Below are 14,615 nucleotides of genomic sequence, written 5' to 3' on the forward strand. Positions count from 1 at the left end.
CAAATATCAATACTGTAGTATCTTTTATGACAGAGAAGGTGAGATGAAGAATGTAGTGAGATCAAGCTTTACTGTCCTCAAAACCTATGAAAGTTTGGCCTCACCATGGATTGTATGAGCAAAGGATTATTCTTCACTTATTTCCGGTAGACAGCAATGTGGCACCCACTTTCCCAACACTGACTTATGCATAAAAGTTTTTACTTAGGATATTTAAGCCACAACTTATTTCAAAAACATAGCTAGTAGTTTCCAATATACAGTCTTGGGACACAAGTTGCTAACATTGGTTTACACCTGTTATTCATGTCATGGGAACAGAGTCATAAAAGTTAAAAGTCATATCAAAATCATATTGCAAGATAGCCAGTTTCTTGACTCGATCTGTTACTTTTTATTTCTATCAGTGTGAGCTTAATTTTATTTTCAACAACTTTAAAATGTTGAGCTAAACATTGAAATTTCAAGAAAAGGTAAAGTCCAACATTCCTTGAATTTTTTTAAACAATCTCATTATTATCTCTCCAGGAATATCCATCCTTCTATATCTCTTAAACTGTGTAGTCCTGGTGGTCTGTGATGTTCAGAGAGTGGAGGGCTAAAAGCTTACATTTAGCAACAGAATGTATGTGTGATGAGGAACGTTAAGTTTAGTGGACTATAAAAAATTAAATACACCTTTCTTTAAAAAAAGAAAGTTTTATATATATTATTAAAGTAGCTTTCAGCTCATATTATCTCCCATGTTTATGGATCTTAGAATATAGTTCTTTTTTTCATTTTCCCTGAAAAACATTTTAAAATGTCTGTCATTCTTTGCAAAGCACACAGACTCATCTTCCAGGAAGAGGAAAATAAAATATGCCTATTTAACTTAGAGCAAAGTGTTCTCTTTTTTTTACATATATTATGAGAATAACCATTCGATCAATAAGTGGTCATCAGCAACACTTCCTACAAATAAACTAGGTATTTGTAGTCTTTTTGCAAGTCCATGTGTCTTACAGTGATGTAGGCAGACGGAGGCTCCTGGGAAGAAGGTCCTGAAAAGACATTTCTTCTTCTTTTTACCATTTCAGTTAAGAATGCAAATTGCACATCAGACTTTGAGGAATACTTTGCCAAAAGAAAACTGGAGGAACGCGATGGTCATGCAGTCAGCATCGAAGAGTACCTTCAGCGCAGTGACACGGCCATCATTTACCCAGAAGCCCCCGAGGAGCTGTCTCGCCTTGGCACGCCAGAGGCCAATGGGCAGGAAGAAAATGGTGAGGCTGTAATTCATTTTTAGCCACGACGCTGACCTCTGCAGCTGTTAGAATTACAAATGCACTACATGCCTGGGTGTTTACCTTAAAATTTGAAGAACAGCTGCAGAGGCATGGAATTTCATGAGCAAAGATTAGAACTGTAATTTTAGGGTATTGTGAAATTTTTTTGTCAGCAAATTTGTGTCATCTGTACATCCAATAAAGAACAAGAACAATTAGAGCCTATTTCTAAGAGATAAAAATATCTACATGGATTCCTATCTTTCCGAAATATTTCACTTTTGAGGGGAAAAAAAAGTTTAGAGATTCTGACCCTCACCTTTTGTTCTCTTTACTGGTATCCAAAAAGCTCCTTCACCCCATGAATCCCTGAGTCATCTGTGACTAAAGGTTTCCTACGAACTGTCAGTCACCTAAAGAGAATTTCCTCGTTTATCAGCTGTTTCAATTTCCCCCCCAAATGCCCCAGTAATTAATTAATTTTCCAGCGCAGTGTGAGCTGATGCCGACAAGTCTGTCCTGGGTGTGCAAGGGGACTGGCGTGCGCAGAGGCCGCGCGCGCCGACGGCACCCTCGTGGAGCAGATTGCGGTGATTCCTGTCATAGCATCCCGGGCAGTCAGCCCATTAGCTGCCATTGATTTACTGACCTTTTGGCCCGCTTCTCTCCCTCTCGTCTCTCGGCTACAGACCTGCCACCTGGAACTCCAGATGCTTTTGCCCAACTGCTGACCTGCCCCTACTGCGACCGGGGCTACAAGCGCTTGACATCACTGAAGGAGCACATCAAGTACCGCCACGAGAAGAATGAGGAGAACTTTTCCTGCGCTCTGTGCAGCTACACGTTTGCCTACCGCACCCAGCTCGAGCGGCATATGGTGACGCACAAGCCAGGGACAGATCAGGTGGGGGGTTGGTCTTAAGTGATTTCTTTCTATAATAACCCCTTAGAGAAACGATATTGCTTTGATTGGCAATCATTATTAATTTTTCATGGCATTTTGAAGATGCAGATCTTTTAATGGTAATAGCTTTAATTGAGGTCTAAATGATTTTTTGATGGTCTCTTCTAATATGATTTAATAGTCTTATGTTCACGATCGAATGAGTGTGTTAATTTCTAATTTAGAAATTTTATTTGCACTTTAACTTGACTTTAGTTTCATTTTTATGTTCCACAAAAAGTGAATGAAATTGTAGCATTTTAATTATACATTATTAAACATCTCAGCAATTTTAATTCCATTTTTCACCTAGTTTTACTTAGTTTTTTTTTTTCCATGTAAAATCTAAGTCATAGTAAAAGAAGTATGTATTCTTTCCATTGGTCACATAACATCTTCAATTACTTAGGCTATTTTTACAAGCTGCTACTAGTTTATGACATCTAATTAAGTGTTTTAAGGAAAATCAAAAAGCACATAATACATATGCATGCTTATATAAAATAAACTGTATTAATACTCAAATGTGTATATGCAATAAAAATGATCCTTTCTTGATATTCATATTTGTTGCTAAATATTCAAACTACTCTGCCTTTTGGATTACTTGTGTTCAAAATAAAGACTCTATCTTCAACACTATAGCTTCTTAAGTCCTTAAAATGATTGAATAGGTTTGATTCACAGTGTCCCTTAAATGTTTTAGCAAAACTGCTTTTTCTGTCCTCCTGGGAGAGTTCATTGCAGATTGATATTATGAGGTGTTCAGATGGTAACACAACTGATGTGCCTTAAGTCTCAATATCTGGCCCTACAGTTCTGGAATCACCGTATATAAACCTTGACACCATATCTGTTTTGAAAATTATTAAACAAGATATTCTCTAAAATTCTTATGGGCCTTATTTTCTTTGAATAAGGGAAATGAGAATAAGCAAACACAATCCAGCAATGGCAATGATACTGGATTATGGAATTTCATTATTTTAAGAAAATAGCTCATGTAAATCATTTCATTTATATCTCATTGAACTTGCCACCTGCATGTTTTTCCAAGTTCAGTTGTAAAAACCCCACTTGCCTAGTTACACTTATGTAACAGTTTCTCTCCCCTTGCTTATATGCACAAAAACTCCAGAAAAAAAAAAAGTGCCTAGATATTTATCTAGCATAACTGCTTTAAATTTCACATGCAGAAGTGTGATTGTGCTGGCGCATTATGAATGGTAGCTTTGGTGTTGAAAAGTCCCCTCATTTGCTCATGGCATTTACAATTAGTAAATTAAAATGATTGTATCATATTAACAGTGGCACAACTAAAGTTTATAGTAGTCCTCTGAGGGCTGTGGGAGGAGGCAAAGCAGCTGTTGCTGTTTGTTTATGCAACTCAGCAACATATGAGCGCGGGTCCCTCAATGGCGCTCGGCGGGCTGGGCTCCGCTTGATCTTTGAAGGTTGCTGCTGTTTGAACAAACCTCCCCGTGTCCCATGTAACACCATCTGTCTCACTAGGAATGTGGGAAGATTCAGCACACCCTAGCAGTTGTCATACCGTTTCTGTACTGTCTTTTTTGCAAAAGGCTTTTGTGTCATTGCTGCTTGAAAAAGGCTGGCCTCCTACCTTGAACATCCAGAGTGGATGACTGTATTTCTTTCTTTCTTTTTTTTTTTTTTTCAGAATTCTAAGTCACAGTGCTTTTTTTCCCTTGTTCAAAAAGGTCAGCTGTGTTTGATTATATCTTTGCTGCTTTTAACTTGTCTTTTCAGCAAACTTTTTTTCTTTTTCGTCCCTACTCCCTAGCACACTACTAAAGAGGAAAATGACAGGTCGTTGAAGTCTTTCCTACTGGCCTGTGATAAAACTGCTCAAGCAGTGCTAGCCCAAGATATTGTCTCTTACATTTGATAATGAATCAAATCTTACATGCAACATCTCAGGAAAAACAGGGTTTATAGTTGCTACTAGCACTGTGAATGGGGTATTTAAACATGCTTATTATGTAATGAAATATTTATAATCAAGAATTTTTTAATTTATGTGAGATTTTTTTCTTTCTTCTTTAAAATTAGTATTGCTTCAGTATAAGATATGTTTTTACCTCAATACAGAAAAGAAAAATGAGTTATTTGTGTGGGGAGTTCTTCGGGGAGACTAGGATTTTGAGTATAATATTTATTTTTTTCCTTGACAAAATCATTGCATTCCAACAGGGAATCTTCAGATTTTAGAATCTGCAGTAAACACAGAGAGCCACAAACATCTTTGCAATTATGCTTTCTCATCTCCAACGGCTCAAAGAAACATTTTGGAAAAGAGACTACAGAGATAATTCTAAAGCAAGTGTTGGATGCGCATGTGAAAGCACTTTTTTTTTTATTTGTTCCAATTTTATTGCCAACATTATCACTTTTATTGCAACTCTGAAAGACTGGGCAAATAAATAAACATGCACTCAAACCTTTTGGCCTGTCTGAAAATAGAGGCCTTTTAAAAATATTTGTAACAAGTTTCCTTTGTTCCTCCTGCACAAAACTGATGTCAGTCTTTCTCCTTTTATAGCACCAAATGCTGACCCAAGGAGCAGGTAATCGCAAGTTCAAATGCACGGAGTGTGGCAAAGCCTTCAAATATAAACACCATCTGAAGGAACACCTGCGAATCCACAGTGGTGAGTGGTAGGGGAGCTGGTGCGTGTTTTTGCATTTTGTTTCATTAGGAGCCTTTCTAAAGATTGTATAAAATGTACACAATTCTGTTTGTAGTTTTTTAGAACTACACATTTATGTCATAAGCTTTGTGTGCCCGCTTTGTCTTTGTGAGCCTCACAGTACCACCAACAGCACTGCTAATAAGAGGAGGAGTGCTTATACTTCTTGAAAATTGCACATGTTTTGCCTTCTTGTGAAATCTAGAAGGTCCTTTTGGTCCTTTAAAATGTTTTTGACCTGAAGAAACTCAGCTGGCAAGTTCTGAAGGATATTCATTTTTTGATACCCAAACTTGAAAGAAGAATGTGGAAGAATTTTGGATAAGAGCTTTTGTATGATAAGTGTTCCTTGATTCCTGAAAGCTGTATTTTCAGAACATCTTACCACTGAGATTTCTTCTTTATAACTATTTTGATAGCTCTGCCAAGCATTTTATTACCAAATTGGATGCTATTCAAAGGGCTAGTTGGATTGGTAGAATCAATGGAATCTTCACAGAGTTGATTAAAGCCATGGCTACACTTCCCTTTAAATACTGTGACATCTTTATTGTGCTATTGACCACACATTAATCTAATACTCTGTTTAAATAGGAGGCTGCCGATGGCAAGACAAGATTTTGGATCTTGGCTGAAAAAGGCACAGATAGCCCTCACCTTCCATTGCTAACATCTTGAATTATGTCCTCCCAGGGTAGATAAAGCCCAGAAACAGTTATAGCCACATAATTCTAATCTAAGCACCTAGAATGTAGAGGTGCCCCATTGTGTTCCTTTCCTTTGATTGCACAGATTCTTGCCTGGGTAGATGATTGCAATTGTTGCCCCATCAAAAAGAAAAAAAAAAAGTAACATTCATTTTAATTGTCATTTTAGGTGAAAAGCCGTACGAGTGCCCCAACTGCAAGAAACGTTTCTCCCATTCTGGTTCCTACAGCTCACACATCAGCAGCAAGAAATGTATTGGCTTAATCTCTGTAAATGGCCGAATGAGAAACAATATCAAGACAGGTTCTTCCCCTAATTCTGTTTCTTCTTCTCCTACTAATTCGGCCATTACCCAGTTAAGAAACAAATTGGAGAATGGAAAACCACTTAGTATGTCTGAACAGACAGGCTTACTTAAAATTAAAACAGAACCACTAGACTTCAATGACTATAAAGTTCTTATGGCCACACACGGGTTTAGTGGCACTAGTCCTTTTATGAATGGTGCACTTGGAGCCACCAGCCCTTTAGGAGTTCATCCGTCTGCTCAGAGTCCAATGCAGCACTTAGGTGTAGGGATGGAAGCACCTTTACTTGGATTTCCCACAATGAATAGTAACTTAAGCGAGGTACAAAAGGTTCTACAGATTGTGGACAACACAGTTTCCAGACAAAAAATGGACTGCAAGGCTGAAGAAATCTCCAAGTTGAAAGGTTATCACATGAAGGATCCATGCTCTCAACCTGAGGAACAAGGAGTTACTTCTCCTAATATTCCACCCGTAGGTCTTCCAGTAGTAAGTCATAATGGTGCCACTAAAAGTATTATTGACTACACGTTAGAAAAAGTCAATGAAGCCAAAGCTTGCCTCCAGAGCTTGACTACTGACTCAAGGAGACAGATCAGTAATATAAAGAAAGAGAAGCTGCGTACTTTAATAGATTTGGTCACCGATGACAAAATGATTGAGAATCACAACATATCCACTCCATTCTCCTGCCAGTTCTGTAAAGAAAGTTTTCCTGGCCCCATTCCTTTGCATCAGCATGAACGTTACCTGTGTAAGATGAATGAAGAGATCAAGGCAGTCCTGCAACCCCATGAAAACATAGTCCCCAACAAAGCCGGAGTATTTGTTGATAATAAAGCCCTCCTCTTGTCATCTGTACTTTCTGAGAAAGGAATGACAAGCCCCATCAACCCATACAAGGACCACATGTCTGTACTTAAAGCATATTATGCTATGAACATGGAGCCCAACTCTGATGAACTGCTGAAAATTTCCATTGCTGTGGGCCTTCCTCAGGAATTTGTGAAGGAATGGTTTGAGCAACGAAAAGTCTACCAGTACTCAAATTCCAGGTCACCATCACTGGAAAGGAACTCCAAGCCGTTAGCTCCCAACAGTAACCCTCCCACAAAAGACTCTTTATTACCCAGGTCTCCCGTAAAACCCATGGACTCCATAACATCACCATCTATAGCAGAACTCCACAACAGTGTTACGAATTGTGACCCTCCTCTCAGGCTAACAAAACCTTCCCATTTTACCAATATTAAACCAGTTGAAAAATTGGACCACTCAAGGAGTAATACTCCTTCTCCCTTAAATCTTTCCTCCACGTCTTCTAAAAACTCCCACAGTAGTTCTTACACTCCAAACAGCTTCTCGTCTGAGGAGCTCCAGGCTGAGCCTTTGGACCTGTCGTTACCAAAACAAATGAAAGAACCCAAAAGTATTATAGCCACAAAGAACAAAACGAAAGTTGGCAGCATAAATTTAGACCACAACAGTGTTTCTTCGTCATCTGAAAACTCAGATGAGCCTCTGAACTTGACTTTTATCAAGAAGGAGTTTTCAAATTCAAATAGTCTGGACGGCAAAAGTGCTAACCCAGTGTTCGGCATGAATCCCTTTAGCGCCAAACCTCTCTACACAGCGCTTCCCCCGCAAAGCGCGTTCCCCCCTGCCGCTTTCATGCCACCGGTCCAGACCAGCATCCCTGGACTGCGACCGTACCCAGGACTGGATCAGATGAGCTTCCTACCACACATGGCCTATACTTACCCAACTGGAGCAGCTACTTTCGCTGACATGCAGCAAAGGAGAAAGTACCAGCGGAAACCAGGATTTCAGGTAATGAGACATTTTTTTTTTTTAATCAGAAGAGAGGAGGTGAAAATTATATCGCTTATGTGTATGTAGGAAAAAATCTTAGTGGAAAAAAATCTATTGCTGTGTTCTCAGCAGAAATAGAAGAGTGGGTTTGAACTTGAAGCTAAAACTGAGTGGGCTAGACAAATAAATGGAGAAACAGTGGGACCCTTTCTATCAAGCAATTGTGCCTTAAGTAAAGATAAAGAACTTAATATTTATCATTAAGGTTTATTTAGATTGATCCATCTGCTTTCAGGACTATATGCTGATATGAGTATTTGAGGGGTTTCCCTGATAGCTCAGCTGGTAAAGAATCTGCCTGCGGTGCAGGAGACTTCAGTTCAGTCAGGGTTGGGAAGATCCCCTGGAGAAGGGAAAGGCTACACACTCCAGTATTCTGGCCTGGAGAATTCCATGGACTGTACAGATCATGGGGTCGCAAAGAGTCAGACATGACTGAGTGACTTTCACTTCACTTCATGAGTATTTTATAGGACTTACATAGAGGCTAAACATTAACATTTATGACAGTCACATACTTTTCGAGATGCTCACAATTTGCAATAATATGTAAATTTGATGTGCACTTGGTTTCAGAGAGAATAGTTTATTTGGAAGAGCATTTTTAAAAATATTTTTTACATTCCACATGACTTCCTTTGTAGTTTTCAAGCTAGTGAATAATTTATGGTTTTTCAAATATAAAAGCAGGTATATTTTAACATTGTGGAGTAAAATCCCTGTTTACAAAATAGGAGCAGAAGTAGCAAGGCACCTCTGTAACAGCTGTTCCAGTATTCCAATTTACAGTACATCTGCCCTCTTTGTAAATGTATTTAAGCCTATTTAATCTTCTCTAATATTAATTAGTGCAAACGTAGTCTAAGAAAAGCGTACTGTGGGCTAGCAAATGGAAATGTATGTTATCATGCAAGTTTGCACTCCTTTGGATCAAGACAAAATAAATATCAAGAAATTTAATAATTTACTGATCCACATTCATTATTGCTCAATGCTGAAGGCTGTTTTAACATAGATAGAACATTGATAAAAAGTGTTATTAATATTCCCTATTTCAAATTAGAAAATTAAATATAAAAATATAGCTCCAGGCCTTTAGTTGGTAGACATACATTTAAATAGATTGCATAATAATAACATTTTGTACCTAAATATAAAATTCAATTAAAATGGGGTTTCTGCAGCTACAGATCATTTCTAAAGTTAAGCACACTGGAAAATATACAAATTCTGATATTTAATTCTCACTCACAGATATTTCCTAATAGAAAGAAAATTAAGGAACATGGGGAAGTTTATGTTTTTCTCACCTTCAGAGTTGAACATTTTCTATCCTTGAAAAACAACAAGCTTTACCACCTAGGGCAGAGAAGGTTTATATTTTTGTTGAAATGTGAACCCTCATATATTGTTTATGGAAAGTAAAAGTTTCTAAGAACTAGATGGATTCATAGAGAGCACTTCCGAGATTCTCCAAATGTCAGCCAATGCAAAGTTGTTTGTTATAAACACAAAGAGAAGCGACTGTGTTGAACTATGTGATTATATCACAGGGAGAATTGCTTGATGGAGCACAAGACTACATGTCAGGCCTAGATGACATGACAGACTCCGACTCCTGTCTGTCTCGAAAGAAGATCAAGAAGACAGAGAGTGGCATGTATGCATGTGACTTATGTGACAAGACATTCCAGAAAAGCAGTTCCCTTCTGCGACATAAATACGAACACACAGGTATGAGTGACTTTGACTAGCTAGTTAGAGCTTCCCGGCCTGCTGTACATTTCATAATATTTAATGAGTACACTTGTGCAACATAAGATGTAGCATATGCTGATACCTTCAACAAGGAAGAAATAATGCTTTTTGCCTAGCTCAGTAGGACTTTTTTGTTGCCTGTTTATTGGATCATTCATGTGTTTATGAGCCTGCTTGTCTTATATTTTTTGAGTTAGTCTGTATATCAAATTCACAAATCCTGTCAAAGGTGTATTTAAATGGCCAGGGCAACAAAATGACATGACACAAGCCAGCTACAGAAAATGTCTTCAAATTCTTAAGCTGTGATGAACCTATATGTGAAAAACTTGAACAATAAAAAATTCAGTTAATGCTGTATTTGTTTCATCATCAAAACATCAAGTAAGCCATGACTGGGGGGGCTGGTATTCAGTTTGGTTTTTACAAATTGGCCATATTTTGAATAAACTAAAAATGTTAGTACTGTGAAAGAAAAACCATAAGTGAATAATAGGCCAAATGAGCTACTGAAATTACTGATATTTGGAAGACTAAAATACAACTTTCTAAATGTAGATTATTTCTTTCATGCATTCCTCTTTAGGAAGAATTAAACAGGGTTAGCAAGATAGCCCGATTTTTCCCTATAAGTAGAGAGAGAATGGCTTAATTTTTCGAAAGAAAGCCAAGGGCTGTAAGAAGAAGCAGTATTAGTTCCCAGAATCCAAGATCTGATCTGCTATGTGCGGGAGCCACATCTGTGTTCCCTCCCTCCTTCCCTCTTCCACCCTTAACCAGAAAATAGGGTTCTTAATCCATCTCCAGCTTTTCTCCACCAGAAATGTGGCATGCTGCACTGGGCCTAGGTGGGAAAAGAAAGAATGTAGGATTGCAACCAAAATACTGATGGCTGGAAATTATAGGAAGGTTCTCATTTTAAACCAAGATGTCTAGTATCAAACATTTTAAAAATATAGAGGAAAAAAATTAACCTAACATAAATGTTTTTGGGGGAAAAGTGATGAAGATGCAAAAAAGAAAAACAAAGAAAAGGGAATGTGAATACTTCCTGTCACATTTTGACCATCTAAATCCATAGTACCCTTTTTAGTGATTGAAAACCATCCTTGGGAAGCATTTGTACTGTCGCCTTCCCTTATCCCTCACTGGGCATGTGACAGAGGCAGGACAAGTGACTACGGTCACCTGAGGGTGTGGAAAAGTTGGGTGAGTTTTGCAACATTAAGCATTGAGGGTATTTGTGAAAAGAACAAGGTTGATAAATAACAGCGCTCTTATTTCAACCAGCCCAGCTTTCTTTTTCTTCGTCTGATACTAATTGGTATTATTTTGAAAGTTCTACTAGTGATACCTTAAAAGCAACCTAATATGAATAGCAAATCCCAGTAGTTTTTATACTTGTGTGACATAATTCAATGTTTGAAATGTCACAGTTTTCTTACATTTGTCTTTTATGATATATATCAATAGATATTTTCTTTAGTACCAAGTCCTATTTATGTATTATAGATTAAATATATTTTCATACCCAAATTTACTTTAATGTCTTAATCAACCTCAAATATATTTTATATCTCATTATTCAGCTACAGTAAGCCAGTAAGCACATCATTGAAGGCATCTTTCCCTCTCTGATTGGTTTTTATTATATGAACATATGCAAACTCTATCATTTACTACATGGTGAGTGCAAAACTTTTATTTTAGTGAGGGCTATTATACATATTGACATCCAGCCAATACCTTTATTTCTTACAAATTAGTCCATAAACTCCAAGGTGTTATAGATAGCTGAGAGACACCAAAGTTGACAAACACAAATATGCATAATCAATTTGAAAAATATACTATACTAAAAAAATGTTCTGGTCCTTTAAGATGTGAGAAAATCAGCTGCCTAGAAACATTGCCTAGCAACAAGATGCTAACCATCCAATGATTTCTCTAAACTTGTGATTAATTATCCTCCTGTTGGCTTCCCAGCTTGTCAAGTTTCCACTGTGTTAACTTTTTTGGTCTCTTGACCAAACATCTCATGACATTTTCTACTGTCAGTGTATTAGGTTCTATCAAAGTGAAGTTCTTCATGAATTTTCTGTCGCTATGATATATGTGGAAATTTAGTTCACTTTCCTTCCTAACTGGGCCCCACAAGCCTTTTATTTGTTTATATTAAGCACTAGTTATACTTTGAGAATGTGTTAAAAAGAAAATTATAAATGAGAACCATCTTTGGGATGATTGATTCTAAGGTTGGGAAATGAAGTTGAATGGTCATTTGATTATGTGTTGATTATGAATGTGTCATTGATAAAGTGTATTTGTTACATCTGCCTACAACTTAACATATAAAATAGTTCAAATTAAGAAGGAAATTATGAGCTACTTATTTCAAAATCCTGTGCTCTTTTACCTCGGTCTGTTTATTTCCTAAGCAGACACCAAAAATAATAATGCTTAATTCTCCTTACCAATGGCTCATTGCTTGCTTGCTTTTCCTGGGAATTGGGACTGGGACAGAGAAGAAAACCCTACATAACTGTTGATTTCAATAGAATTAATTGTCACAAAGAAGGATTGAGAAATAAAAAATCTGAAACTCTTGTTAAGCACTGTAAAGAATTCACTTATTTAAAAAAAAAAAGAATTCACTTAAATTCCACTAAAATTTAAATCTGACATCTACTGAGTACTTTTTCTAAATAAGAAAAGTAGTTAAAAAATGTTTCTACTTTTGAGTGAAGTTAAAATTTCAAATTACCCAGTCAATTTTGTTTCTCAGTTACATGATAATCTTCTTCGTACCACAAACCTTTCATTTACTAATATCAGTTATTCTGTCAGGTGAATCATGAACCTTGATATTAGAAAAAAAGAAAACTTACCCTATAGAAGTTTTTACTTACCTCAGTATCAGTTTGGATATTTTTTTCTGAATTTTGTTCATGTGGAAACTTAATTCCAGGACATCTTGATTTGAATCAAGTAAATCAATCAAGCAATTTAAAAAGAGATAAATGGCCAAGTCAGTTCCTATTGAAACTGAATGTATTAAATGCTTACCAGTAAAATTTCTGGAGATTAGTAGAATATTTAGTGCAAAATTAGTAGAATATTAAGTGCAGTTCTAAAACTCCTGCTCTCAAATTCTGTCTTTGGCATGACATAATAGCTGAACATTTTATTCTTTTAGGTTGTTGGTTCATAATGTAGAATTAATGTATTTTAATATAACCATATTATTTATGATCAAAAGGACTCCCTTAAAATCAACTGCCTGTAACTATCAAATATCTATGGGCTACGCCGGTGCCTCTGTGGTAAAGAATTCACCTGCAATGCAGGAGACACAGGAGATGTGGGTTCGATCCCTGGGTCAGGAAGATCCCCTGGAGGAAGGAATGGGAACCCACTCCAGTATACTTGCCTGGAAAATCCCATGTACAGAGAAGCCTGGCAGACTACCATTCACAGGGTCGCAAAGAGTCAGACACAACTGAAGTGACTAAGAATGAGTGCACATCCAATATCTATATCTTAAAGACTTCAGTTCAGTGGGCATCCTCAAAGCATATCTAACAGGCCTTGAACTTGTCCTTGAGAATGCTCGTTCAGGACCCTGCTCTGTGGTTTGTTCCCTTGGAAAAGAGAGAGCCATATCAACTGTGATGTTTGTGCACAATTATTCACAGAGCTGATCCATGTAGTGAACTAACCAATCAACATTTCTGTGCCCTTGAACTTCTGAGACATTGAGAGGTTGCAGGACAGTTCTGCCCACGTGCACTGTAGCCACTGAAGAACCAAGAAAGATTTTAGTTTTTATCTGCAATTTCTCTTCTCTCCATTCAGATTCATTTCTTCCATGTACTTTGCTCCTGATACATGCATCTTGCTTACAACTTGGGAAATTACTGAACATGTACTAATAAATACAAATAAAAATATCGAACATTCATTGAGTGCTTACTATGTGCGGTCCTTGAAGTAAACACTTTACCTGCATTGTCTCCTTCACTCTTTGTGCCCAGTCTACAAGTTAGGTCCCCAAATGATTTCCCTGTTACCAACAAGGACCCTAATCCTCCGAAGGAGAGGTTAACATGCCTGAGGCTACACAGCAGGTCTTAAAAGACGGATTTGAACCCGGGCAGTCAAACTCTAGACTCCATCCTCCCTATCTAACTCTGCACCACCCTGGCAGGGTGAATGAATTACCACTGTCAGAATCGCCTTATCCTACCTCCTAATAGCATTTTTTTTAAAGGTCCAAGTAAAATACACACAAGAGAGATCAAATTCATATATAGCAACTTGAGGTTTTCTGGAAGGCAAAACCTCTGTCTTTTTCCCAAATGTACTTCTGCTTCCTGTTAAATTACCTTCCCACCCGGTGGTCTTGTCAAATGAAAAAGCACGCCCTCTTTCCAAACTCTTGGCACTCCATTGACATTCTCTTCTCTGTTATCTCGTTTACCTCATTCAGTACATCTTTTCCAAAAGTTAAGTTCTTGTGTGGTTTGAATTACACTTTTTTTTCTTCAGACTATTAGCTGCCTTGAAACAGATTACTAGAATCTTCTTTATTTCCAATACTTTCTAATTTTTCCTCTTACAGGTAAATAACTTCTTCCTACTCTAATATTGTGGTTTACCACATCTTATCACTTAATTTATCCTGGATGTTACAATAAGATAAAGATCATTAATGAACTAACATAGAGCAGCCAACAGCATTTTCTAAATAGTAGCATGCCCCAGAGGCATTCAATAAATTTATTAAAGATATTTGATTACTAATTGAGATTATATATCACCGTATACCTGAATACGTGAAGTGTGTAGAATGGATTCCTAATCTGAATGTCACTTAGCAAATGAAAATGGTATTGAATCTACTCATGCTGGTTTTTGATTTGCTGAAATGCAAATTTGTATTAGGAAATATAAGCACATAACTTCATGTATGTTATGATGATACATACTGCTCTTCGTGACACATTTCTGACTTTAATTCTGGAGCATCAGTCTGATAAATTTTTTT

At 37.2% G+C, this 14,615-nt stretch overlaps 1 protein-coding gene across 4 annotated transcripts in view; it reads left to right on the top strand.

Moving 5' to 3' along the window:
• ZEB2 (zinc finger E-box binding homeobox 2) overlaps positions 1-14,615 on the top strand; it is a 134,948-nt gene that overhangs the window by 113,903 nt on the left and 6,430 nt on the right. For all 4 annotated transcript variants that reach the window (XM_020893387.2, XM_020893388.2, XM_020893390.2 and 1 more), the window contains 5 exons: positions 1,080-1,268; positions 1,961-2,175; positions 4,775-4,883; positions 5,799-7,768; positions 9,364-9,544. In XM_020893387.2, coding sequence (XP_020749046.1) covers positions 1,080-1,268; positions 1,961-2,175; positions 4,775-4,883; positions 5,799-7,768; positions 9,364-9,544 — 2,664 coding nt within the window. The remainder of the gene's footprint in view (positions 1-1,079; positions 1,269-1,960; positions 2,176-4,774; positions 4,884-5,798; positions 7,769-9,363; positions 9,545-14,615) is intronic.

The sequence above is a fragment of the Odocoileus virginianus genome, chromosome 13 (genome assembly GCF_023699985.2).
Source record: "Odocoileus virginianus isolate 20LAN1187 ecotype Illinois chromosome 13, Ovbor_1.2, whole genome shotgun sequence".
NCBI lineage: Eukaryota > Metazoa > Chordata > Mammalia > Artiodactyla > Cervidae > Odocoileus > Odocoileus virginianus.